Genomic DNA, 23666 nt, shown 5'->3' on the forward strand with positions numbered 1-23666 from the left:
TCGGGGCTGCGCACGGGAGCGCGCAGCACGCAGCGCGTCCTCTGCGGTTTCCAGGGTGACGGCAGATATCAACAGGGCAGGAGGAAGAGGTGTCCGGCTGCGACTCTTCACGTTTTGACCCGTCCGGGTTTCGCCCTAAATATCCCTCCCGAACCCTGCTGGACTTCGGATGAGAGTCGAGCTCCGGTTGACTGATCTTTGTTGGTATCTGGTGAGTTAAAAAAAATATAATTTTTTGGGTTTTTAACGAGCGAAAAGCGCCGACAGGGGGTAGGGGGTTACCTGTGAGGAGAAAGGCGGCTTTCTTTCTTGTATAGCTAAATGAAACTTTATATTGTTCCGCCATTTGCCTCCTGCACCACAATAGAGCCATGTGGCTTCATACAAAGTTTTAGAGCGTCATAAATGCAGCTTATGATGGTCCTGGTGAAGCTGAAGGACATGAGTTTATTTTCGCATCATCTTTAAAGCTCAAGGTTTAAGATGATGGGAACGCGAGTCTGGACTTTGGACAAAGAAATGATGCTCATCAGAGGGGAACGGCTGGCCATCATGTTACTGATCTAACCTGGGATCAGATTCTTAAAGATGTAAACTACTGAGGATTTCAGGTGCTAAATAACACAAAGTACTGCATAAGTATATATTTAATACATTTTACAATTAGAAATCTAAAAACCCCCATGCTTTACACACCTAGATAATAGAAAATGACCTGACCAGCCTACTTGTGTTTTCAGAACAAATGCATCGTCAAAGCATGATGCTGCCACTACCATGTTTCACAGTGAAAAAGGTGAAATATGCTCTGGCACATCTTACAAATCCCTTGGAAAACTGCATATGGTTTCCGCTAAGTCATCAATTACAGATGTCAGAGAGGGAGCTAAAAACAAACACACACAACACACTTTTCAACATTTTTTTGTAAAATTAAATGAATCTCACAGTCATGTTTTGCGTTCATCATATACAATTCTAATAAAATACACAGAGGTTTTTTTATTATTTGGTATTGTTTGTTGTTTTTACTGTTTCAGGCCAGTAATAAAATTAGGGAAACACAGCAAAAAAAATTATATTTATGTATTGTTTTTACATTTAGTTCTTCATTGAAGAAAATGACTCTTTATTCATTTCTATGACATGAAGATGATTCTCAGCATTTTTAAGAGGGCACTATGGCACCCCATTCCCCCCCTTTGGGTCACCACTGCTCTATTTATAGATGTAATACAGTTTAATAAAAACATAGAAGTCGACACATAAATCTAATTTCTTTTGTACATAAGACTTACAGCGTTTGGGACTTTTAAAATAAATCACATGCTGTTTACTGCAGGAGAGCTTGGTAAAGCTGCACAATGAACATACAAAAAACATATTCTGTATTTATAAATCTCCCATATTTTCACGTTTCTATTTAATTTTATTTTAGTAGTACACAGTTGTTTATATTGTTTTTATATGTTTTAATGGGCAATATTTTGTTACTTTGCTGCAGTAACAAGTGAATTTCTGCACAGTGGGATTAATAAATGGCTTTTCTTTTCACTTCTATTCCATTGTTAGTTGATTTTTCTTTTACCATATTTGCTTAAGCCAAATATGGTAAAAGAGTAATTTTATGATATTGCTTTAGAAAAACAGAGCATCTTTAGTCAGAGGCTTCTTCAAATTTGCTGCAATACAGACTGCTCAGGAGATCTTTCCTGCCCATTACCATCACCATCTCCAACATTTATTTGTAATAATTTTGAATTAAAACTAGCTTCAGCAACATGTTGGATCAGTAAAGTATTTCTGAATTTCTGTCTTTTGCAGCAAAGCAGCTGAATGAGTCTGGATCTGACAGAAATGAAGAATGGCTCTCACACGCTGCCACCTTTCTCTTCGTCTCCCGCTGCTCTCGGAGGCTCTCTGACCTTGACCTCCTCACCCCCGTCTCTCCCTCTGTCACCCGTCTCGTTCCCTCCCTCCCCCACCTCTCTGTCTCCGTCTGCAGCAGAGTCCGTTCGTTCGTCCTCTCCTGTTTCAGACCTTATCGCCTCTCAATGCCTCGAAGGACACGACCTGGGACAGGGGGACACGTCCGACCAGGATGACCTGACCTGTCTGAGCTGGCTGCACCAGAGGGGCGACCTGCTGCCTCTGCAGCCTCTGACCAAAGTGACCCCATTACCTCAGCGACAGCCCGGGCAGCTTTCTCCTCCTGCGGCGGCCTCCTCCAAGCCACCGTACTCCTTCAGCAGTCTCATCTTCATGGCGATAGAAGATTCTCCTCAGAAGAGGCTCCCGGTGAAGGAAATCTACGGGTGGATCGTGAGCAACTTTCCGTACTACAGGACGGCCAGCGGCGGCTGGAGGAATTCGGTGAGACACAACCTGTCGCTGAGCAAGAGCTTCCGTCGCATTCAGAGGGACAAGAGCCAGGTGCGTGCACAATTTTCACAAGTCAGCTAAAATTATTTGACTGAATCCAAAAATTTATATTATATAAAAGTAAGCCTGTTGCAAAAAGCTGTAAATCAATGAAGTATGAAACTATTTTAATTAGTCTTTCTCTCTTTCTACTAAAAACTGTATGACAAAAGTCTTCAGTCTGATGGATTTGTCTCAACTAGACCATTTTTATGAAGGAAAAGTTTGTACAGAGACTACATGATTAATTTTATTTGTTGTTTTGTTTGCTTATTTGGAATATTTAAAATGTCTTCCAGTTCCAATGTTAACATTTTCATTGAAATTAAAGCTTATTGATCTTTGAGAGATTGAACTTGCATTATTATGTAATAATCATTTGTTACTTTAAAATGGTCTCAAGACAACAATATTATCGGATTTCATCGGACAATTTACCATCCAGCAAAATGTGTTATCGTGACATGCCTAAGAGCAATTTAGTTTACAGAGACATCATAATCATTGTATTTATAGTTTCAGTTGTATTTTCTGACTCTTTTCATTTTAAATATCCTCCAGTTCCAGTGTTTAGTGTTCTCTACTAAATTAAAGTTTATTGCTTTTTGAGAGGGTAACAACATTTTTATGCCATAAAACACGGGATAGACATATGATCAATATCAATAGTTACACCTGATAGAATATCCAGTATTCAACACATTCACTGAACCGCACAGCATTCTGGGGGATGCAGACAGAGGAAAGGCTTTAGCTGCTCAACCTCCAACATCTAGCTAAGTAAGGTTGGCGGAATCAACTAAATCACTCGCTCTTTGGTTACCTAGCAACTCACTCGCTCTTTGGTTACCTAGCAACAACCAGTAACTTGCGCAGCAGCAGTTCCAGGTTCTGCCATTGTGGCTCATAACTGCTTAAAAATAAATAAACAATGACGTGAAGTGAAAACTGGGGGTAAACAGGAAAGGTCATATGTATTTCAGATATTTGAAATAAAAAACTAATCAATAACTAACAGTTAACAGTTATCAATACCGACTGATGTGACACGGTTTTGTCATGTGTTTTTCTGCCATATTGCCCAGCCATAAGTAATACTTGAAAATAGTCTCAAACCATCAATATTATTGTTTATCGCAATAATCACTGGAAAAATGTATCATCCAGCAAAATATGTAATGAAAGTCTATGTGTGTGTTTTGCTGCAGTCGGTGGGAAAGGGGTCGCTGTGGTGTGTGTGTCCAGAGTATCGGCCGGCGCTGCTGGAGGGTCTGAGGAAGACCCACAGCTATCACGGCACCAGCAGCTGTCTGATCAACAAGCCGACACTGTGAGTTCAATCAAAACATGAGTAATTTAGGGCTGAAACAATTTAGATTTATCAGATTAATGATAAATCTATTACTGAAATAATCAACTAATTTCATCTTATTGATCATTGACTGGAGTACAAAGGCTCAAAAGAGAGGTGATTTGCTGAAAGAACAACTGATTAGAAATATATATATATGTAAATTTTGCATTTAATATGAAAAAAAACTTTGTAAATATGTTCTATCCAGAATGTTCAGCTCGTTCAAATTCTGTAAAACTAAAAAATATCTCATAATATGAAGGACCTTTTCTTTCCAATTATTAACCGTTTAACCAAATAAAAAAAATGACAGATTATTCTTAAACTGCAGTGACGTTAAGACAAGCAGAACGGACTGAACTTTTCACCTACGGATGTTAGGAGAATTTCTTTAGCTGCAAATGCATCCAAACAATAAATTACAAATGATCAACAGTAATGCTGTTATTACATTTTAGACAATAATATTTAAGGAATTATTAGTTTATTTGCATTTATTAATGTATTTCGAACATTGTATAAAAATATTTTAGTGGCTAAATTAAAAATGTGCAGACTGCGCCAAAGTTTTTATCTGATTAATCGTCAGAAGAATTGAGAGAAAAATTGATTACTAAAATAATTGTTAGTTGCAGCCCTACTGTAAATGTCGAATGATTATTTATTCATTATATTACTACATTATATTATTCTTCTAATTTGTTTAACCTCAGAAAGGGACTCTCAGTCTAACTTCAGTCAGAAGTTTCTTCAAATTGGATGTAATACAGACTGCTACAGGAGGTTTTCCCTGCCAACAGCCATCACTATCGACAATAACTCTGAATAATCTGAATTAATTTGGAGTCACAACATTTTATTTTCCTTTGGGATCATTTAATTATTTTTGAATTTGAATAAAAAGAAATACATGCATGAGTTGCTCTTGGTCTTGTTTGGTCAGTAATTCTTTGATCCTGGAAATATGCTTCAGGTGACAGAAGACCGACTTTGTAGCTTTACGTGTCTGAAGGTTTATTGTCTGAGTCCATCAGATTTCAGGTGATAAGAAGAGTAACAACAAAGAAAACCACAAGAGGGCAGTTTGTTACTCTATTTTATGTAGTGGTTTCAGAGTAAAGTGGTAAACTTGTCAGATTTTTATCAGTGGAAAACATTAACTTGTTCAATAATTGTTGAACAAGTTTTCAAAAGTATTTTTAGAAACATGAGCTGTTTGGTTCCCTATCATGACTCCCTCCAGGTACAATCTGAGGACTTTCTGAGTAATTTCACTCCAACCAGCTGTCTGTTTTCACAGTTTTTTGTCTTCGTTTGCAGGTTAGATGGAACCAGCTACGAGGTGCCTGCTGTGTGCGACACGGTGGAGATCTCAGGTCGGTACCGACACCAGCGTCACGTTTCTAAGAAAAGACACGGACCGACCCGTTTGTGTGCCTTTCCGTCAGGGAAGAAGCAGCTTTCTGTGACATTTTTGTCCAGCGGGCGCCATTGTTCCCGTGTTTGTTTTCTGTCTCTGTGACAACCGCCTTTCTTCGCCTTAGCAACGGGCTTCGTCATTAGGCCGCTTTGTTTTACGCCTAAATTTGCTTTAAGTGTTTAATTACTGCTTTGTTAAACATCCTGACTCTTAAATAGATTATTGTTGTTACGCTTTTAGTGATTAATCTCTTATGTTCTTCTTCACCTCCCGCAGACTCTCTTTCTCAGGCCCTGCTCCTTTCGAGTTCCTCTCCCCAAATGCACACGCCTTTCTCCGAAGACCTCCCGTGCCCTTTGACCCCGGATCACGAGGAGCTGGTCACCATGGAGCCGCACGTATACCAGCCACATGAAGTCAGCGAAGACACCGAAAAGGACCCGCTGGCCGACAGCGGCTACATCGAGCTGCATTACTACGAGTCCGACCAGTGCCAGTACCTGGTGCTGCCCAGCGAGTCTGAACTGGACCTGGAGACTGTGGAGATCCTGCAGCTGGATGTGGAGGCCCAGGAAGCAGCCGGGTCCCTGTTGGACCTGGCAGGTGGCGTATATTAGCTCGATTAACCCAGATGTTTCAGTCATTAACACGTGTTTCCCCTTAGACTTTATTATATTATGAGATATTAAAATGGAAAGGAATAAAGTAAAAATCCTCCTGTATTCAGGCACTTTGGACGCCCAACTTGATAGAAACAGATCAGAACTAATATTTTTAAAACTACAAGTGTTAAAAGTTCAGTTTTACAGTGTTTGCTGTAATGTTTCTAACAGTTCGAACTAGGGGTGCACCGATTGCATTTTTCTTGCCGATCACGATGTTTAAAAAGGCTGTCCTGCTCATACCAAGTTTTGTTTGTCTGAATATTGTTGGTAGCAAGTATTGGGCGAAATGAAAGAAATCTAGTTCTTTGGTGCGCCCCTATTTCGAGCTCATCAACCTCAGGGGTGGAAAGAGCGCTTCCAAACCAAGACGATGTATTGTTACTATTACGTCTTGGTTAAAGTTTCTTATAGTCAACCATGACATTTAACAAATAAAACCACATCAAGACTCGAACACTTAGTTGAAAAATGTAATTTTTTAATACACAGTTGTAATAAATTTATAGTTTTCTGTTCCTTTTTCTGAAAAAAGGTTTCTAAAAGTATTTTGGCAATAAGGTATATTTAATTTATTATGTACTTATTAATCATAAATGTACCGAGGAAGTATGGAGAAGCATTAGAGGAATAACAGTAAAGTTGGTAGTAATATTTATACAAATAATCTCTTTTTCTTTATCTGATCCTGTTTGTTTGAGATAGTTTAATGTTTTTGATGTCATGTATGTTTTTAAATCCCAGACTTCCTTTCTTCTTAATAATTTTAAGACTTTTAAGCTAAACTGTCTTAAAATAGCAATAGTTTCTTTGTAAGTTAATACAACTACTGCCATTTAGTTTAAAAATAATAAGTTGGCCTAGAAAAAATTTTTGTTTGTAAATTCAGTGTTTCTCATTTTCTGTTCTGTGAAATAAAATCTTAATTTTGTTTGGTCAAGATAATATTTTTGTCTTCTCTTTTTTTATAATTTCAATATTTTCCTAGAAATTAATTACAGCTTAATTAGCTTGTACAAAACCACCAAATTGACAAAATAAAAAAAAGAGTTGAATTCATGTGTGATTTCACCTTCTACAACTCTCTGTTTTAAAAGTACTGTACCTTTTTCAAAAACTATTCCTGAAAGTATTTTAGTAAAAATAAAGGCAATCAACATTTTAGTTGTATTCCATTTCAAATATTCTCTTTATTTTCTATTCAATTTGGCATCTATTCAAACTATTTTAATTCACTTAAGTTTTAATTTTTTATTTCTGTTTTAAGTTATATGTTCTCTAATGGAAAATTTTAGCTTTTGCGTTTTGTTAAACAATGAACAAAGAGATTTTATTCATAATTTAATATATATTTAGAAGAAAAATATTTTTTGGATTAGTTAAAACAAGCGAGGAAAAAATGAAGATTTATGATGTGTTGTGGTGAATGACGTCACTCCTACCTTGGTTAAATGAACAGCAGGGACGCTGCAGCTACGTCACAACTGCGTGACTGTTTTCTCTTCAGCCGAATTCCGGTTGCTAGGATACCGGGTCTGTCACCGTTGTGGAAACCTTTCGGGATGTGATTTGGATAAACGCAAAATATCCGCTCCTACTTTACATTACCTGCACGAAGGTTGCGTAAACATCGCCCTCACTGAATAAAAACTACATTTCCCATTTCCTGTCGGTGAGTTTCACTAGAAGGGGCTTGTAGTTTTCACCAGAACTCGAACGGGGAAAGGAGGTCATTCAAAAAACTACATTTCCCATGTGACGTTTCGCGGACTGAAGCCGGAAGTGGGCAGACTAGTTGTGGAAAAAAGTTCTCATGACTGTTTTCGTGTCAGTGTGAAAAGTTGTTCGTTTCTCGTCTCTCCTGAGTGTCTGGAGACGCTTCTGGAAGAATCCATAGACAACACGACACCGTGAAACTTCAGCTAAAACAAACACGTAGGTTACTTTTTCACTTATGTTCCTTTGAACACAACATTGTTCGTGGATTTTTTTCTAACTCTGCGCTCATTTAACAGCTCGTTCTTTGTTTTTGGCTGAACTCTCGCTGTGTTAGCTTCGCGAACTCGAAGATGTTCGCGTTAAAAGTGGATTTCAGCTCCACTTTACTGCGCCAAACTCTCTCTGCTAGCTGTTGATGTTGCGCAAACGCGGTAATAATTTCTGATTGTGGAAATTTCTTGCATCCAGTCTGTTCTGGACGTTCACTGCAAGGAAATGGCTGGCAGGCTGCTCATCAACGCCACACCCTCAAGGTGCTTAAAAGTAGGGAGTGAGCTCCTCATGTAGATGACACATCGTCTCACCTTCTTGCCTTAATGGACGCCATGGAGACTGTTTTCACATGAAGTCTCATAACAAAGCGCTCCTTTGATGCAGGAAGAAACATGACAAGATTATTGGAGGGCATGCTAAATCCATAAGCTGCAGGCAGAACAGCATGACACCAATATGAACAGCCTGCAGCCACATCCACACAGAGATAAACTTTGTATTGGTTGACTTGCATGAATAGTATTTTAATGCACGCAGGGTGATTGGAGGAGAGCTCTGAGCAGAAAATGTTGAAACATGTTTCGATCTGGACAGAAAAATGCGCTTTGTTGGGTTTCATTTGCAATAAATTATCTCATCTGCCAGATGTGCTGACTGGAAATGATTCAGTTTGATTCAAAATCAACTATCATCAAAGTTTATTTCTGAAATAAATGCTTACAATTAAAAATGATATGAGGGATTGCAGATTATTTATCCAGACATCAAATTTAGATCAATTTTTCACTGATTCACCAAATTTTAATAAAAAAACATATGATTTGATGCACCATGGAGGATAATGTTATAACCATGTAACCTGCTTGTTAAAAGCATTACAATTACATCCATACTGAACATTTTCTCACAAAGAGATCTAATGAAAATTCCAGGAAGTTTGTAAAAAAAACTATGAAAGCCAAGAAAATGAGGCAGAAATAAATTATGTACATTTTTTGTACAGTATTCTGGTGCTTTTTGGGACCAGTTTTATATACATACATCACTTTTATTTTGTTCAATTATCAAGTTGTTGTCTTTCTGAAAAAGAAATTACAAATGACAAAACATATTTTAAAAAGTGGCTTTTGTCAGATCTTCTGTGAGTTTTATGATTGTGTATTAAGGCCTGGCTGCAAATTTCCTTTGTAATTATTCAGCTATGAGAGGATAGTTGAGGTTTAGCAGAATATAAATGCAAAAAATTACAAGAAAAAAAAGTTTTAATGATATGAAAAGCTTGTATAGAGTTATCAGGATCTGTGTAGTTTTTTTCTTTAAAATAGATTCAGTCATTTGCTCAATCATTTCAAAGTCCTGCTACTGATAATTTTTTTGCGTGTGTGCAGAAGTTACCATAAAATTACTACTTCACTCTCCTAATATTGCAATTTTTTTCTGGCAATATTAAACTGTATGCTTGTATTCTTGAAATATTCTGACTTTATTCTCATTTAAAAAGGTAAATTTTGTCCTTTAAATTGGGTAATAGTGTTGACCAGCATTCAAAGAGTAAATATTTATTTTAAATACACTTGTCAAACAAGATGGCGGCGCTGAGCATGCTCAGATCACTTTAAATTAGGGCTGAAAAGATTAATCGGATTAATCACAATTAATTGATTAATTGATTAATTGAAATAACCATCGATTAATTTAGTAATCCATTAATTGTTGACTAAAGTGGTGAAACAAACAGATCACATTCAGAACAGTAATTGCATAAAAACTGTACAACAATATATAAGTTTGCATTTAAGATGAAAACACTTTTGTCTGTAAATATGTTTTTACCTAAAACTCAACAAGTTGCATAATTTTAGCTTCATCTGGCACATATTTACTAAGAGAATGCTGTGGTGCTGCATGTTGGGCTGTAAAATGAATCTTTTATTATATAATAATAAAAAAAAATCTGTACAATGTGCCCATTTTCTAACCCGTTGTCAAATAATCAATAGACTAATCAATAATTGCAATCAACTAAAATAATTGTTTGCTGCAGCCCCAGTCTGAACAATGAAAACCCAAGGAGTGCATCGGAAAAGAAAAATGCAGATTTTCAAAAACATTACGTCTTCAATAACTTTATTAATCAATAAGTCAGCCAGCCCTAATGTTTATTGGCAAGAATTTTATTAAATGAAACCTTAAATATTAGGAAAATATTTAAAGGAAGTTGATGCCAAATGTGAGTAAAATTTTAAGCTTATTTAATGTTTGCATGTAGAGCTTCGTAAAGCTTTAATTTGACGATAATGTTGTTGTGTTTGTTTGTTTGCAGAATGGGGAGTGATGGGCGACCGATTCAGATTGTGGACGTAAATAAGGACGATCACTCCTTCACGTTGAACACCGAGGCATTAGCTCAGGTTCTGCTGGATCCAGAGGTCCGAGACAAACATGTGGTGGTTCTGTCGGTGGCCGGCGCCTTCAGGAAGGGGAAAAGCTTCTTACTGGACTTCATGCTTCGCTACATGCACAGAAAGGTGAGCCTGTTCCATGACGACTCCTGTCGCAGTAAATCAGTTAATCTCATAATAAATTAAAACAAACTCGATAATATCCATTTTTTATAATTGGTTGGCAACCGGATGGCAAAAGTCTTGAATCTGGTGCTTTGCTCTGAACTTGCCTGTTTTTTTTTAAGGACAATTTAGTTTACAGACATTTAATGTATCGTTTTTTTAAATTAAATTATCATAGGAATTATGACTTATTGTCACAATAAATTTTAGTTAGGGTTTTAAAAAACTGTTAGTTTTACTATTTTCTGCACTGTTCATTCAATGAGTGTTTCAGTAAATATAAATAAATCTCAATATCTGATGAAGCACTCCTTTATTTGACTGCTCTCCTAAAGAAGTAAGTGGGAACGTTTTTCAAGAGCAGAATTTGTTTTTGTGGGGCTGTAATAGCTGTGACACGGCCGCTGCCACACAGTTACCTAAAAAAGTAAAAAATAATTCTTATATCGTTCTATACATTGTGATAAAACTTTACGTCCACATCACTGACCTCTCTTCATTTCATTAGTTGTTTCGGTTGTTTTGTTTATTTTCGATATTTAAAATGTCTTCCACTTCCAGAATAAAGTGCTTGTCAAAAATTAAAGTTTGACTTCCATTATTACTACGTCACCATTATATTACCTGAAAATTGACCTAAAACAATAATTTTGCTATTTTTCATGATGACTTCCGGGACAGTTTAATGTGACAGGTCAGGCCATGAATGACAAAACTTTTCAGTTTTGTCTCCGACTGGTTTCTCCAGAATCTGCGTTAGCGCCGCATGAAAACATGTATGTTATGTGAAACGCCCAGTTTGTGACCAAACCTGTTTGCTGATGAATAATAATTTAGATTTTTGTTGCAAAGTTTCACAGGAAGTGTAATCAGCATGTATTAGTTCCCGTTTGTTCATATGCATCCAATAAGCATAACTCTTTGAGATTGCGATTGATAAGTGCTATTGATTTTTTTAACTTTTTTTTCTCTCTTCCATTAAAATGTTTCCTGTTGCACCATTTTAAATTTTAAACTGTAGCTTCAAGTGGACAGTAAAACAAGCTGTTAAGTGCGGAGCTAATCAGAACCTGAGAGCTCTGCTCTCCACTTTGTTTGTTATAAAACACTGGAGATGTCTATTTATAGCGCAGGCTGTATTGATAGTGGGAGCTGCTGGCAAATGGTAGGAAAAAAACCCAAAATACAAACCCTGAGGGAAGCTGTTTCTGCTCTAAAGTTTTATCTGAAGGTCTGTTGTATGTTTGGTATTTACGGTTTAACTTGTCTGTCTGCAGAGTGACGATAACTGGCTGGGTCGGGACGACGAGGAGCTGACTGGGTTTTCTTGGAGAGGCGGGTCGGAACCAGAGACGACAGGCATCCAGCTGTGGAGCAAAGTTTTTACAGTTCAGAAGAGCGACGGGACGGAGGTACTGAAGTCATCTAGAGATATCAATGCATTTCTCATCTCTGTAACAGTCACTTAAAGTTAGATTTTTAGATTATAGCACACATTAAAATGAGCAAATAGAGAGAATTAAAAAAAACAACATTGCAACATTTTTCTTTTTAGAAAAAATAATAGTTAAAATGGATAGAAACTTTATCTCAGGATTGTTCTCTGTTGTACTTTAGTACAGGTACATTTTATTAAATAAGAATATCTATGAAAGTGAATTTATTTCAGTAACAAGTAAGGAAAGTTTATATAGCAACTTTACAGGAATGTTTCTAAAGTTTGTGCTTCTTTTATATATTTCATCCAGTTAATTATTAACTTGTATTAATTATTTACAGATTTCAAATCCACTTAATTAGAAATGAACACATGTTCTGTTGGAAACATGCTGAGGAAAATATTTCCTTTTAGTAGCAGAAAAGTAGAGAAACCAGGTCATTCCTGGATGAGTCTGTACATCTGTGTGCCTTTATCTGGTTTCTGCAGGCTGTATTTTGTTTGCTTTTTACATCTTTGTGTTTATTTTTTGCAGTAAACAAACTAAATTATATTAATCTAAATTGACATTAAATTTGAATTCAATTCAAAAATACTTTTCAAAGGGAAACTAAGTGTTGCTGTGACGCATATTAATTCAACGTTCTTCAAATGAGGCAAGTGTTGTCCACGCAGACGTTTTTATAGTTGGTCACACACTCAGTCATGATGTCATTCTCCATGTGGCTGGCAAAGAGCAATCCAATCAGCAGCCTCAAAACAACAGCGCATGGCTTCTTGTCTCCACTTTTTCACAGTAAATAAATATTATTAAATAAGTAAAGTTTATTTCTTAACTCTAAAAGTAAATAAAACATCAACAAAAAGTCAGTTATTACAGAAAATAACGCCTGCTGCTGTTCCGTCTCTCTCCTGTAGGTGGCCGTGGTGTTGATGGACACTCAGGGAGCGTTTGATGACCAGTCCACAGTGAAGGACTGTGCCACCATCTTTGCTCTCAGCACCATGACCAGCTCAGTCCAGGTAAACATCTGACTCTGATCATTACTGATTAGTTTGTCACTGTTGAGTTTTCTGACATGAATTTTGGTTTGGTAGATCTACAATCTCTCACAGAACATCCAGGAGGACGACCTGCAGCAGCTACAGGTCAGTCTGGGTTTGTGTTATTTTTCTTAACTTAAGAGATGAGTCAGTTTCATAAAAGCTTTTCAGAAAGAACAGCTTGTCTTACAGTCCCAACCTAATTTTACTATTTTTCCAGGTGTTTATTCCCACCTGGATCTTATTGTTGTAGGACTGCTGTAATAAAATAATAGCAGTGTGATGATTTTCCTGATTAAGTCACAATCCATGGGGACTGCACCGTTACCTGGCAACTCCAGCCGAGCTCAGCCCGTTACCTTGCAACCCAAACAAAGTTCCAGCATATTTTGTCTGCTGATTTTACCTCTGTCTGCACTGTACAATGGCTGCTGGAAAAGTCAAGAGCTTTGTTGTTGACTTACCATCCATAAACCAGTTGGTGCATTTTTGTTGCGCAGGAGGTGCCACTGCGCAGGAGGTGCCACTTCTGCCTTTCAAAGACGTGTAGTTGAATAATTGCGCTACTGTTTGCTGCCACTTTCACATGTGAGTTTAAGCGTTGAGTTGGGGGGCGTGGCCAGCAGCAGCTTATTTGGACTTAAAGTGACAGAGGCTCCAAAAACCAGAGAGTTCAGTTTGGTTTCAGCTGCTGGAACCAAAGTTCAGTCAGCTTTTCTCGCCAGTAATTTAGAATATCGTCAATAGAGTTAATTTATTTCAATGATTCAATTTAAAAAATGAAGCCCATTATAAACAGTAAACATTGATCCATGTCAGTGTTTCTGAAGATTGTGGCTTTTAGCTAAAGAAACCCCAGAATTTTCACATAATACCGTTTTTGGGTTTTCTTATAGCTTACAAACAGATTTTTATATTGGAGTGCTATTTATTGGCCGTATCGGAGCACATTACCGAAGCTAATTGTGACATTTTGTGTAATTTTGGTGTTTTCTCCTCTCAGCTGTTCACAGAATATGGCCGTCTGGCCATGGATGAAATCTTCCAGAAGCCGTTTCAGGTGACATGAATCACATTATCCAACATACGAACTAATGCTAGTGTGGTTATTGTTGTTAAATATAGACATGTTTTTTATTGCAACACTGTTCTTTTCATCCCGCAGTCGTTGATGTTTCTGGTCAGAGACTGGAGTTTCCCCTACGAATACAAGTACGGCTTCAAAGGTGGCAACGAGTTTCTGGAAAAACGGCTGCAGGTACCAGTTTAAAAGTTTTTAAAATGATTTTAAAAGTGCTGCAACATTTCTAGAATGCCATGTTTATATGTTCAGGTTAAGGAGGCTCAACATGAGGAGCTGCAGACTGTGAGGGAACACATTCACTCATGTTTCACCAAGATCTCCTGCTTCTTGTTGCCCCACCCCGGCCTCAAAGTTGCCACCCACCCAGCTTTCCGAGGGCAACTGAGCGGTGAGACTGGTTTAGCTTTGACTTTAATAGAAAAAATCCAAACTTTGCTGATTGTGCTGATGAGTTTTGATAAAAACTGGAAGTAAAGTCTCTAAAACTGTTGCCTTACTAAACAAAGATGAGTCGGCTGTAATGTTTACGAATCGTATCTATTTAAGTTTTTGTGAGGAAATCTACACTACAGACATTAACTATTATGCAAATCAATTAATAGCAAAATAAAATAACATGAGTGTAGTAATTTCCATTTGTTAAATAGATACTAACTTTTAATATTGTTGAAAAGCCGCCATTTTGAGAAATTCTGCAAACATTTAACACCCAGTAGGAAGTAGTTAGTTTGCACTACCTGCCCATTTTTTCTGTTTTCGCATCTTAACTGAATGATTATTAGTATTTTTTTAAATGCAATTTTGGTTACAGAGACTTTCTAATTATTTTTTTAAATATTGTTTTGTTTATTTTGGATGCTTAAAATGTCTAAAATGTTTTCCAGTTCTAGTGTTAATAATTCTTCATCCGCTGTAATAAAAACTGAATATATACTATATCGATTAGTTGTTTTAAATATGCATTATACATGTAATAAATGTATGATTACTTGGGTGGATAATGAGTTTTTGCATTATCTTTCATGTTGTAAGTATTTTTTGCACACAATAACCAAATAACAAAACATTTAATTTGTTTCCAGATGTTGCCGTTGAATTCAAAACGCAGCTGCAGGCTCTGATTCCCAAACTGCTGCATCCAGACAACCTGGCTGAGAAGGAAATAAACGGAAACAAAGTGACCTGCAGAGGCCTGCTGGAGTTCTTCAAGGTGAAATCCCCCGGTTCTCTGCAGTTCTGCTGAAGCCCGCTGTGTTTTTCTTACTCCGACCTGCTTTGCTTTCCAGGCTTACATTAAAATCTACCAAGGAGAAGATTTGCCTCAGCCAAAGACGATGCTCATGGTACGTGTCGACATGTTGGCAGGGTTGGTTTTCTGCTGGAAATCCTTGAAAATGTCTGAATTTCAATTAGGTTTTCAAGTTCTTGATTTCTCTGGCGAGTCCTTTGAAGTCAAACTGCACAGTTTGGCAATAAATCTAATGTTTGATTAAAAACCTAAATTTGCAAAATGTTTACACTTGAAACCAGATATTTTCATACACCTAATACTTGTTCTCACTGTCTGAAGTTAAATCAAACTAAACTTTTCTTATTTTTGTTAGAATTACAAAAAATATTTCTACTTGCTAAATGCCAGGAAACCTTTCGAGAATATTTTTTATAGATTGTTTTTTTTGTGACTTTTATTATGTTTTAGTGTTTAAAAATCATTTAAAAGCTCAAGATTTGGTTAGATTGTTTCAATTTATGTAACATTTATTATTCCTAGTGGATCTGCTCAATCTGATATTTGATTGTCTGGATGCAGCAGTTTGGGAATCAGAGCCTGCAGCTGCGTTTTGAATTCAACGGCAACATCTGGAAACAAATTTTTAATATTTGATTAAAAGTCTAATTTTGCTAAACATTAGTTGAAACCAACTATACAGTTTGGTAATAAATATAATGTTTGATTAAAAACCAAAATTTGAAAAATGTTATTTATTGAAATCAGACATTTTCAAACACCTTATAAACATTTTTTATAACTTTCTCAAACCTGTCAGAAGTTCAGGATGTGTGTAAGAAAAACATTTCAACACATAAAATTTAATTACTGTTTCAGTTTTCTGTGTCCCTGCTGTAGGAATGTAGAAAACTATCTTTCTTACTTAACTTATATTGTTTTTATCTTCAAAGTTTGGTGCAAAAAAGTTTGATTTCTTACCTTAAAATGCTTGAATTTTGCTGTTGGAAAAGTGTACAATGTTATGGAGCAGAACAGGCCTCTCAGTTTGAAGTATTTTGTTATTTTCTTCACTATGAGCAACACATATGTTTATGATTTTACCAGGCCACAGCAGAAGCCAACAACCTGGCAGCCGTAGCAGCAGCTAAAGATCAATACCAGAAGAACATGGAGAGGGTGAGTTTTCTGCCATGCATGAACCACATCATGCATCTCTACGGTTCCGGTTATTTAGCATGTGTTTGTGTTTTTATCCCGCCTCAGATCTGTGGAGGAGATCTGCCGTATGTGTCTCCGGAGACGCTGGAGGAGAAGCATAACTTCTTCCACGGAGAAGCCATCCACATGTTTGCAAACACAAAGAAGATGGGGGGACAGGAGTTTTGCAATCGCTACCAGGCTCAGCTGCATAAGGAGCTGGACGAGATGTGGCAGTCGCTTAGCAAGCAGAACGAGGTGAGACTTTATTCTGCATGAATCTGAAACCACTAAATGGAAAGTTTTATTTTTGAAGTACTTATCTAGTTTTATATTTTGTTTCCAAAGTGACTTTTACAGAGTGAAATTGACTTTTAATGTTTTTATTTTGGACTTTCCCTGTTTTCAACCTAAACATTTTTTTGAATTTTACTTTATCTAAGGGTGTTTTCACACCTGATTTAGTTTGATTTGGGATCAAAATTGCAGCATTTGTTGCATTTTCAGCTGCTGCGGTTCGCTTTCACACTGTACTGTGTCAAACTATCCAAACAACTTGTTCCCCTCCTCGCCTGTAGGGGTGCTGCACCAAGAACCACTGAAGGAAACAACTCAAAAACGTCAGAAGACACTGAGCACAACTTTCTTCTTTACAAAATGTAAACAAAGTGGAGTACCGTCAGATTTTACCCTCTGTTGGATTTCGTTTCTGTCTTTGGTAAAAAAAGAAACCATGAGCCATTTTTCCTGCCAGCGCTTGACGTGCGTTTGTTTTGTCATATTTACCCAGAATGCCCTGCGCCATAGTTCACTTTCTGGTTTTGAAAGTGAACTATATTTTTGAAAGTTATGAATTCAAACCACACCAGAGTTCACTCTTTTGGTCCACATTACTGTTTGATTACTTTCAGATCTCTGCAAACGAACCAGTTTGTTTCTACTCAAACAAACTGGAGTTTGATTAAATTGGACTGAATCCAACAACAGAGGCAGAAACAGCTGGAAACAGAAACTATCCCTCAAAATGACAGAAAACTTTAAAGACAATTTTCAATCTCATTTATACTCATTAGATGTAATTAGTAGAGAAGCATCCCCTTAACTTCAGTAATAAAAAACGCAGAAAACAAAAACTGGAATGAAAAAGCTGCCAAAGTCAAAATATCTCTAGAATCCATGAATAATTTTGATTTTGATTTGGTTTTGTTTCACAATGTGATGATTCCATATTTTCTTTGTTAAAAAGGCTAAGAACCTCTTCAGCGCCTTCCGGACTCCGGCGGTTCTCTTCGTGCTGATGTGCCTCCTCTACATCGTGTCGGGCGTGTTGCTCTTCGTCGGCCTGACGACCTTCGCCTTGGTGTGCGACTGCGGCCTGGGGCTGCTGATGGTCGCCATGTTGGTTTGGGCCTTCATACGCTACTCCGGCCAGTACCGGCCTGTGGGCGGAGCCATCGACCAGGCTGCCGGCGTCGTCCTAGAACAGGTTTTTATTTTATTATTTTTTGATTGATTTTTATTTAGAAAACATATTTATTTACAAATAAAAGACAAAGGAACATGATGTGACATATAAGTGTGGGGGTAGGTTGGTATCAAAACAAAAAGAAAAAAGTTGATATTACAGACATGACAAATTTATTATTTATTTATGATGACTTGGAAAAACGCTCAACATTAAACCAATTCAAAATAAAAAAAATGATTAAGTTTCATACACTTGAGTTAATAATGAGATTATTTAATGTATGACAAATTTATTTTGCAATTATCGAGAAAGAGGCAGATTGTTCTTCTTTTCCTGCTCTCTTTTAACTCATGTAGAGTCAGTGTTATAAGAGAATGTTTGTACATTAATGACAAAATTTGTTAAATCGAGTGAATAAACTGATTATTGATGAAGTCAAATTGATGTTGGAAGTATTTTAGCTGCAAATGCATCCTATGATCAAGCACACACACTAAAATAATGGTGTGTTGTTAACTTAAGGAATCAATAATGTGATTTCTTTCTGTTTATTTCTAGTTTTTTATATATTTCTATTATTGTATAAAATAAGTTTAAGTATTTAAATAAAAAATCTGCAGAATGTGCCAGGCTTTCATCAGAATAATTGATAGAATTGTTAGTTGGAGCCCTAATCTCCATCTTTGTTTCACTGTGTCTTTATAGATAAATAGATAGAAGGTAACATTTCATCAAATCCAATAAATGATCTTCTTTGTGTAATTTTTTTAAGGCTACGGAGATATTGAACAAATCGAGAGGCGCACCAGTGAGCGTCAAGAAGAAATCCAGCTAGAGTCCCAGGGTCTCTAATCCAGACAGACGGCACACAAACCCAAGCACACTTCTAGCACTAAAGCCTTATCATCATCATCATCCTCACTGGCCCTGGGTGACGACTGCCCCATCCTGACTCACCAGCATCAGACACAGCCTGTTAAAGTCCAGGAACATCCCAAAACAAAACCCTCTCTACAAGTTTACAGTTTGTCTTAACGTAAAGGTCAATGTTTACCTTCTCACCTCATGGAAACATGCAGTTTTTTAAGCCTTACTGAGCTGAGACGTGGGTCCACTTTGTAGTCCGTCTTAAAGATACTTCAAAATGCAGCTTTAAAGCTTTTACATAAACGCCTGCTTCTGTAGCTTCTTTTTTATTTTCTTCCATTCCTCATAGCCTCAAAAATATTCAGTTCTCCTTGTAGATCTGCCTTATAGATGTTACAAGCTAGCATTCCTTGGAAAGATAAACTAGCAGAAAACACCCTTTCTTGGGAGCTTCGTGTCACTGACACTAAGTTTTATTTTTATTTATTCTTTTGTCTGTTATACCCTGATGGAAACATGCTGGACACTACAGAGTAAACCAGACGCAGCTTTTTCAGTACAAGCTGAAAAAGAAAGACAGTTCTGGAATAATGAGGTCAAATCACCAGCATGCGAAAGCCAACGATCAGTCAGCCAAAGAGTTAGCTTTAAACGTCCTAATATAATGAAGTATACTTTTTTCTCTTCTACTTGTTGGTATAATTAATTACCTGAACAGAAAGCAACCACTGTCTTTAAATACAAAAACACAAAATAAAAATTCTGATTGTTGCAAATGTTATCATCTTTGCATCAAATGTCGTCAGTAATATTTATATTCACACAATGTAATCTGAGTTTTCAAGGAATACTGAGAAACGGCACTAGCATGTCTCTGTGATGGTATTTAAGCTTTTTCCTGAAGGTTTCTCACTCATAAAAACCGATGTATTTACAGCTCAACTGTCTGTGTGAAATGTTCTACATGTGGAGCAGAAGAATGAAACTGCATCTGCTGTTTGACTGATCAGTTTTGACTTTCAGTTCTCACGACTGGATTTACTTGGTTGTTTTTTGCAGTAAATCAAGGAATTTGGTGGCGGATTAAAGGGCTGCTATTATTTGCAACAATGTTCTCCATTCCTGAATAGATTAAGTCTTTTTTTTAAGTATGATGTGATTAGAGAAGTGAAATGGAAAGCATTAGGTATTTTAAAAATATTCAGTGTAATGGGGGCCATAATGTGCACTTTAACACCTGAACATATTCCTTGTACACAAAGATTGAAACTAAGGCTTTATTCTTAGTAAATGCATGAAATTATATATGCAAGTCTGAAGTGTTCAGGGCCAAAAGTGACTATTGAGACGATTTTTCACCCTTGTGTGGTTCTTTGTGTTTCTTTTTTTGTTTTTGTCCACTAGAGGGAGCTTGTGGACGCCTTACAAGCAGTTATTTTTGCACTTTGCCTCCTCTTTGGTGCTTGTTGCACACAGCACATTCCAAATGTGGGAAACAAATGCATGCAATATTGTAGTAACGGCAAATGTAACAATCTCCTGCATTGATCTGATGACCATGACTTTGACATAATGCTGTTTTATAAAGAATAAACAGAGATTCACACAGTTCCTGCTGTTTTGTTAGGTTATATCTGACTTTATTTATGCTTCGTTTGGACAGAAGTCAAATACAAAAGTGTGAGTAACATAATTTAATCATATTTTGAGATTTATTTACATGTACTGATACTCTCACTGAACAAACAGTGGAGAAAATAGTAAAATTGACATCTTTGGGGGATTTTAAACATAATTAATTAGAATTTATTGTGGCAACAAGTCAGAAGTCTTCTAATAAACCCATAGAGAATTTCTTTTTTTTTTCTCTTTCTGACTTTCATGCTTTCTTTTTAATGTTGGAATTACAAAATATAATTGTTTGCTAAATTCAAATATGAGTGAGAGAATTTCACTATTCCCTTCAATTTCAGGGGTTTTCTTACACTAACTTTAAAATGAAAATAAAAAGCTAAAATGATAGGATAGGTCTAATAAACCTTTTATTATGTGCACCAAAATCAAGAAGCCAAAATGATTCACAGATCAAAAAGACAAAAAATGAAAAATAAATTTTTTTACCTACTTAACAATAAAATAAGATTTTTATTTCAATGATAAAAGCTGTCAATTTTTTTGTGTAAAATGGAGTTGTTAGTTATTGGACACCCAAAACGTAAAAGTACTCGTACGTCATAAAAAGAGTTTTCAAAACTAAAATCACAAAAAATTTGGATTTCTTTAAGTGCAAGCCAATTTTAATTTGACAAATAAAGCAGTCATTTTTGAGGGAAAGTGATGTGTAAAACTTAAACATTGTTTTGTTTGCCTAAGACAAAGGCATTCAGTTGGTAATTTATTCTGGAAAAAATAGTCCATTCTTTTGGCAACTCTTTCTCCTGAAACACCTGCTATTCTTTCCCAAGTTTTAATTCATCAAAATTTGCTTTTGAGAAACTCATTTGATAGATGCTATTTAAATTAAACAAACAAAAAAAAAATACACATTGTTATTAATGGACAAATACTTTTGTGTTGTCCCTGACATTTTCTGTTGAAATATTTGAATTTGTTGGCATAAATAAAAAGTAACCAACTGTCAGTTAGGGGCCGCAGAAAATCAGTCTGCGGACCACCAAAGGCCCCCGGGCCGTCTTTTGCACACCCCTGATTTATATGACTTAACCTTGTGTTGGCTTCAGTCGACTATTTTGTTACCAGATGTTCTCTTGGCCCACCGATTTTACTATTTTCAAGCTTAGTTGGCTAAAGGGATTCTATCGTGTTTTTATACGTTTCCACGCAGACAATGTATTCTGCTCAGGTCCCCTGGACGTTCAGGTGTTTGTATCCGCTCTACAAATATCTGAATTTCGTGAGTCATCCATGTTTCTCCCGGCTTCCTCCTCCTCCTCCTGCTCGGTATCCACTCTGCCTCTCCCTCCCTCCGCCATTCGATGCTCCACAAAAATCTCGTGCGGCAAATTTCGTGTCCCTTGTTTCCTTATATGGTGTTAGGCGCCGTTGCTCGGCCCTCCCCCTCCGCGCCGAGAGAGAGGCGCGTGCACCCGACCGCCGCTCCTCGTTCGATTTCCATATTTGGAAGTGAGTTAAACGAAAACCGCGCAAAGGGGAGGAGGAACGAATGGCGGCGGAGAATTTCCTCCCACTGCTAACATGCTATCCGCTTTCTAGCCTCGACTGGGTACAATGACAGGCTCATTATCTCGCCATTAATGAGATAATTAACTGCGCGTATTCATTTACAAGAGCAGTTATAATGCTGATTAAACCAACAGTTACTCACATAATTTATAGCGAGTAAAGCAAATAAATAAATGAAAAAATGGGGAGTACATGCTCACTACTACCACCAATCATAATAATGAGAATACATAAATTGACATTTTTACATTTACTAAAATAATTTACTACTTACCTGTCTAAGCAGTATGGGTTATATTTGCTTTATCACAAAGCCCGGGGAAATCATCAATTGATCAATCAATTAAGTTTAGCTGTAGAGCGCATTTTAGCAACAAGACAGTTCAAAGTATTTACATCATAAGAACACAAAAAGTGAAGAAAAAAAGAATATATAAAAACATGCAGCCACCAACTGAGAAACCAGAACAATCATTATATTTTATCGAGTGTTATTATTGAAATGTATTGAATTTAATTCATTTCAATTCAGTTTATTTATATAGCGCCAATTCACAGCAAATGTCATTTCGAGGCACTTTATATAAATATAATTATACAAATTAAATCGTACCATACATACATTTTGATTCATACTTAAACAGTACAGTAAGCTAAATTAAGTATTCAAAGTAGTTTAATTTTAGTAGGAAGTAATTTGTTGGCAAGACAGATGCACAAATAAAGATATTACAGGAATATACAAAAAAGCTGCAATAAACGAGCCACCACGGTACATGCGCTCACTCCACCTACGTGAAGCTGACACCCCACCTACGTCATAAAATCCAGCAGATAGTCTGATTGGTTAGTGCTCCGTTAGTGCAGGTTTGTGCCGTTAAAATTTTCGTTTGTGCAGCTTTGGTTTCCGAGATATTAAAAATTATTTTTTTAGGTCATCAGAGTTCACCATCCCCCCATATAGCTCCAAAACAAACCAAAGTGGGCTGGTTCGTTAGTGCTTCGTTAGTGCAGGTTTGTGCCGTTAAAATTGTCGTTTGTGCAGCTTTCGTTGTTGAGATATTAAAAGTTATAATTTTGGCCGATTACGTCACCATCCCCCCATACAGCTCCAAAACAAACCAAAGTGGGCTACTTTTTTAGTGCTCGGTTAGTGCAGGTTTGTGCCGTTAAAATTGTCGTTTGTGCAGCTTTCATTGTTGAGATATTAAAAGTTATTTTTTAGGTCATCAGAGTTCACCATCCCCCCATATAGCTCCAAAACAAACCAAAGTGGGCTACTTTTTTAGTGCTCGGTTAGTGCAGGTTTGTGCCGTAAAAATTTTCGTTTGTGCGGCTTTTATTGTTGAGATATTAAAAGTTATAATTTTGGCCGATTACGTAACCATCCCCCCATTACGCACCAAAACAAACCAAAGTGCGCTACTTCGTTAGTGCTCGGTTAGTGCAGGTTTGTGCTGTTAAAATTTTCGTTTGTGCAGCTTTCATTGTTGAGATATTAAAAGTTATAATTTTGGCCGATTACGTAACCATCCCCCCATATAGCTCCGGTACAAAAACCTACCAAAGTGGGCTACTTCCTTAGTGCTCCGTTTGTACAGGTTTGTAACTGGAATGTTGTGTGGACCACAATGTCACCCAAAGATTATATTATGCAAATGAGAATTTGAGATGACACTATTATTGTTATTCTTACTTTTTCTAAATAAACCAACGA

The 23666-nt window shown here is 36.8% G+C and overlaps 2 protein-coding genes across 2 annotated transcripts; both read left to right on the plus strand.

The window, feature by feature from the left end:
* Window positions 1-68: 68 nt before the first annotated feature.
* On the plus strand, window positions 69-5917 carry LOC129360667 (forkhead box protein N2-like). Its single transcript, XM_055030998.1, has 5 exons — window positions 69-211; window positions 1825-2433; window positions 3630-3751; window positions 5096-5151; window positions 5472-5917. The coding sequence occupies exons 2-5, from the start codon at window positions 1837-1839 to the stop codon at window positions 5810-5812; spliced, it is 1116 nt and encodes a 371-aa protein (XP_054886973.1). The 5' UTR covers window positions 69-211; window positions 1825-1836; the 3' UTR covers window positions 5813-5917.
* A 1722-nt stretch (window positions 5918-7639) lies between these two features.
* On the plus strand, window positions 7640-20356 carry LOC129360666 (atlastin-3-like). Its single transcript, XM_055030996.1, has 14 exons — window positions 7640-7792; window positions 10173-10377; window positions 11694-11828; window positions 12773-12877; window positions 12953-13003; window positions 13902-13958; window positions 14064-14156; window positions 14232-14370; window positions 15065-15192; window positions 15269-15325; window positions 16318-16389; window positions 16477-16668; window positions 17657-17896; window positions 18651-20356. Exons 2-14 carry the CDS (start codon window positions 10174-10176, stop codon window positions 18711-18713), a joined length of 1536 nt encoding a protein of 511 aa, XP_054886971.1. The 5' UTR covers window positions 7640-7792; window position 10173; the 3' UTR covers window positions 18714-20356.
* Window positions 20357-23666: the final 3310 nt, after the last annotated feature.

This window comes from Poeciliopsis prolifica, unplaced genomic scaffold (assembly GCF_027474105.1).
Source record: "Poeciliopsis prolifica strain line A6 unplaced genomic scaffold, Auburn_PproV2 SCAFFOLD006, whole genome shotgun sequence".
NCBI classification, from domain to species: domain Eukaryota; kingdom Metazoa; phylum Chordata; class Actinopteri; order Cyprinodontiformes; family Poeciliidae; genus Poeciliopsis; species Poeciliopsis prolifica.

Bases quoted from the DNA above. Each gene is read 5' to 3' on its own strand.
- LOC129360666 (XM_055030996.1), top strand. From the start codon at position 10,174: ATGGGGAGTGATGGGCGACCGATTCAGATTGTGGACGTAAATAAGGAC. The intron at 11,829-12,772 runs GTACTGAAGTCA...TCTCTCCTGTAG, and splicing joins AGAAGAGCGACGGGACGGAG to GTGGCCGTGGTGTTGATGGA. The intron at 13,004-13,901 runs GTCAGTCTGGGT...TTCTCCTCTCAG, and splicing joins ACGACCTGCAGCAGCTACAG to CTGTTCACAGAATATGGCCG.
- LOC129360667 (XM_055030998.1), top strand. From the start codon at position 1,837: ATGAGTCTGGATCTGACAGAAATGAAGAATGGCTCTCACACGCTGCCA. The intron at 3,752-5,095 runs GTGAGTTCAATC...CTTCGTTTGCAG, and splicing joins CTGATCAACAAGCCGACACT to GTTAGATGGAACCAGCTACG. The intron at 5,152-5,471 runs GTCGGTACCGAC...CACCTCCCGCAG, and splicing joins CGACACGGTGGAGATCTCAG to ACTCTCTTTCTCAGGCCCTG.